This window comes from Loa loa (genome assembly GCF_000183805.2).
Source record: "Loa loa unplaced genomic scaffold supercont3.222, whole genome shotgun sequence".
In the NCBI taxonomy this organism is placed as follows: Eukaryota; Metazoa; Nematoda; class Chromadorea; order Rhabditida; family Onchocercidae; genus Loa; species Loa loa.
Genome location: NW_018108402.1, coordinates 106,945 through 111,450, shown reverse-complemented (window position 1 = coordinate 111,450; position 4,506 = coordinate 106,945). Strand labels below are relative to the sequence as shown.

General features: G+C 28.3%; 1 protein-coding gene across 1 annotated transcript in view; it reads right to left on the bottom strand.

Annotated features, from left to right (window-relative positions):
• Positions 1 to 601: 601 nt before the first annotated feature.
• The window catches only part of LOAG_18197 (RhoGEF domain-containing protein), a gene marked incomplete at both ends in the record, with an annotated part of 27,436 nt that continues 23,531 nt past the window's right edge, over positions 602 to 4,506 (bottom strand). Inside the window, 2 exons of the mRNA XM_020450863.1 lie at positions 602 to 736; positions 1,452 to 1,538. Coding sequence (XP_020305414.1) covers positions 602 to 736; positions 1,452 to 1,538 — 222 coding nt within the window. The remainder of the gene's footprint in view (positions 737 to 1,451; positions 1,539 to 4,506) is intronic.

The following is a 4,506-nucleotide window of genomic DNA, read 5'->3' as shown; positions in this document are numbered from 1 at the left end:
TTACCTACCTCTCTCTCTCTCTCTCTCTCTCTCTTACACCAAGTTTAAACACAAAATATCAATTATCAAGTACTCCAGCACTACCAAAAACATCGAAAATGAAAATAGAAGCGAAAGCTGATCTGATTAAACAACTGAAAAGAAAAATTTAATGGTAAAAAAAGAATTTAAACATTTTTATCACAATACAATTAACCATAATTAAACTCTTCATCTCCCTCTCCTCTTTTTCTGTCCTTCAATGATCACTAAATTGTAATTATATCATTTTTATTGAAATTAAAAATAAAGAAAAAAACAAAAAAGTGAACACGAATGGATTGAAATGCACTAATTGAAGTATATTTCAATCCTTCTATGGACAATGACTGAAATATTCGAAAATAACTGCAACAGGATATGGAGGTAGAAAAAAATTTGAATTCACGGATTTAAGCAGCAATATTACTTTCGGAATAATTGTTATAATTTGTCAAAAAGTGAATTTAGAAAAAAAGTTTCCTTTTTTAAAATTTTTGACCAGATGCAATCCAACTCAATTTTCGTATGGAGAACTTCACAATAAGAATTAAGTGTATTCAAAGACCAATTAAATAATCACCTAAAAATCAAACCAACCTATTGGTTCTATAGATGAAATAACCGAACATGGTACAAGTCCTCGTTGCTGTTCACCATTTTCCCAGGTAATCGAAACAAGCACCCATTCTGGAGCATCTCCGCAATATTCTACCACCTGAAATTTTATTTTTTCGAATTTATAAACATTCATATATAGAAGTCTACATAATCAATATAAAAATTGAGAGGAAGTGGCGAGTTAAAAACATAAATTAAAAAAAGAAAAGTTGACAAATTCTAAAGGCTTAAAAAATTTTCTGAAAAATTTCTCTGCTCTGGAATAGTTTTTCCTTTTTCCAATTTAAAGTTTTATTAAATTTCGAAAAGAATTTAAAAGAAAAAAAACGGATCATAACAGCCAAATTGAGATATGCCTTCTTTCACAGTTCAAAAAAAGATGCATAATCTAAGGCAAATTTCTCCCAAACAAATAAACAAAAAATAAAAAAACCCAAAACGTTCATCGCTTCAAAAGAGTAAAACAAGGAAACATAAATGAAAAAATGAAATGAAAAAGTAGTATAAATTCGTTTTTCTATCAGTTTTCTCTTCTTCACCTTGTTTCCTTACCAAAAGAAAATTTTAAAATTCATTTAATAATCTGATAATTAAAATGCTCAAATAAAAGGAAGTCAGGAAAAGTTTCAAGAAACTTATAAGAAAAGAATACCCTAAAGTAAAATATTTAAAAGGACCAAAGACAAGAATTGGAATTATTACAATTAACATTCAAAAAAAGGCTAGCTTGAAAAAAAAATTAAATTATTTGTGAAATACAACTGATTCCCACAGATGCAGCCAGGTATACACAAACACACACGGAATTTAACCTCAAGTCGCTGTCCCTTGGTGACGGAAAGTTGTCCCTTCTCGGATGCCTTGAAATCATCAACAGCTACACAACCTTCATTATGACCCTAAAAATAAATATCACATTGTTTCCAAGGTAAACTTCTTTGCCGAGTTTCCTGAAAAATTCCCAACCCCTACATACTATTATTATTATCAAATAGTTTCATTATTTACTGAGCAATGATTTTGGCAATTGTGCTGATCCATTTATTACAATTATTGCTTTTCTAAAATGAATCTTCAAAATATCCATAATAAAGTGAACAGTCAAGAAATTTCTATAATTATTTGCAAAATTTAAAAAAACTGCATGAGAACTGACATTTAAATTAAAGGATAAACATGATTCTTACGAACTACCTTTGCTATTTTTCATTACCACATCAGACTATGAGCTGAAAAAAAGGGAAAAAAAAGCTATTCTAAACTGTAGCAATCACATTAATTGAGCGTTTACCGCATCTGGAATTGACGTTTTAATTCGAAATTTCAAAAAGTACAACTCAAATATTAGTCAATCATGCAGAAAAGAATTGTTTCAAATTATCTGTGCATGAATAAAAGTACAATTATAATATTTACGAATACAGTTTTCCTTAACATGTGATAATATAAAAAACAACTGATACTTCAATATCATAAGCTAGGTTAAAGCAGAATGTTTGGGATTTAGTAATTATACCGCACAATGACGAATGTAAGACAACAGCTAATTCTATCAGTCAAATTTTTAAGCACTTAAAATGAAGTTTATCTTTGCTCTCAGTCTCCGTTGAACCTCTCTTATAAAGAGAAAGATATGAGTAAGAAGAATGATCCCAACTAATTCATTCCTCCTTAAAACAATAAAAACTTGAATATAAATTTCCTGATAAATGAAAGCAGTGAAATATTCATTAAAATGATGTGATTTTGCAGAAAACACAAAATACTCCAAAAGATTGAGAAGTTATTTTGAATTGAGTGGCCTCAATTATTCCAAATCTACTTAGAATACCAACAATTTCCCTTACTTCTCTCTCTCTTTTGCCCTCTCTTCATACTCTCCCCATTGCTTTACAGCTAACTTTAGCATGAAAATTTTTGATAAACACAAAATATTTTTAATTAAGTTTTCTGAAAATATATAGTCGAAATGCTTATCCGAAATTCCATTTCTTAAAGAGCAAATTACACTCCCCAAAATATTCATTATCAACTGTTGCAAAAAAAAAAGAAAACCACAAATTCACTGAAAATGAGCAAACAAGCAAACAAACCGATTCCCTTTCAGTTGAATGATGACTTCGAAATGATTTATTAAAACGTCGCTTAGCATCCCGATATAACGATTGCGTACGTGAACGTATTGATTTCGAATAACGCAACATTTGATTTATATCGCTAAGGAATAATGCAACAGATTTAAATTGGAAATTCCATTTTTTCGTTTAATTTCAAAGTTAATAAGCAAAAAGAAGAAAAATATGAAAAAAAAAGGAATAAAATGGAAATGATTAAGAATATCCCGTTCTAATTATATCCGTTATTTCCATGGTGATAATAATAAGGAATCGACATATAATTATACATAGTTGTTGGTAAGGATTTATATCTTTGTAGATATCAGTACTTCTATTCATTTTTTTTAGTTCAAATGATCGAATGAATGAACGGATAGATGAAGCATAATAATTTAAAGCAATAAAAGCCTATAAGACCATAATGGCAGCATTGATAAAGCAAAAATTATAAATAATTTGTGCTATTTCGATAGAATCACTTCACAAGATGTACAAAAAAAAGAATAAAAACAAAGACTTAATAAAACTTGACTATTGGCAAGATTGTATGTAAAACTTCTAGATTATATTTCGTAATTTAAATTTATATAATAATGAAATCAACTTGGCAAGAAATGTATGTTGTAAAAGGGAGGAGAAAATTGATGAGAAATGCAAAATGTAATTCTCTCCTCCCCCTCCTTTCCTTCTTTTTTTCTTATTTCTTCCATATAACAAGCGATATTCAGCATCACTTGCTTACTTACTTGTTTGCTTACCTAGTGGTAAGGGAAGAGTTGAAATTAGAAAAATGCTTTCTGTAAATGATATAAGAGATGATGAGAACACTTGAATATATCCAATACACTCAATATTTCACATTTGTCGAATTGCATTAGTAATCAATGTAATATAAATAAATATTATTACTAAAACAAAGCTAAGCAAAAGATGAAGAAAGTTGAATAAAAAGCGCAGTATATGAAATGTGTTTTCAACTGAAATAAACTGCTGATGATTATTCAAGGTAATTCTCAAACAAATCCACATGCAATCATTTGTGGTAAGCTGTAACAACAGCAGTAAACAAAGTCAACAAACAGCAGTTAGTAGTAGCAGTTGCAACATCAATCATTATAGTAATGAGCAAAAATACGGATGGGTAAGGAGATTGAAGAAGGAATATTTAAAGATACCACAAATTGACAACTCGTGATATTACGGACCAAAAATCGCAGCTGAGTCAAATCAAGAGAAAAACTTCTAGTAATGTACTAAAACTTTACTACTCAAAATTATATTTTTGCATATGTTCACATATTTACGTGTACACATATACAAAGATATATATATATATATATATTAGAGAGTAAATTTGGTTGTTTGAAATTATCTTTTTGAAACTACCGTTTTTAAATTTAACATTTATCTTGAATAGAACGATATCAATGATAATCATTAACATTAAGGAAATGATGAGACAAAAAAGGACAATAGCCAAATAACAACATCTTCAATTTCTGAAAAATAAAATAGCAAAAATTTCGCTGGAAAAAATTTTTTTAAGGATCGGAAAGGAAGAAAACGAAGACAAAAAAAATCAAGCGAAAGAAAAATAAAAAATAAAGGCAATGTTTTCTTCAAAATAAAGGGAAAAATTTTTTTCCCATTTTTATTTCCATTGAAATTCTGCGTGCTAACACATATATAAAAAAATATATATATATATATATATATATATATATATATATATATATATATATATATATAT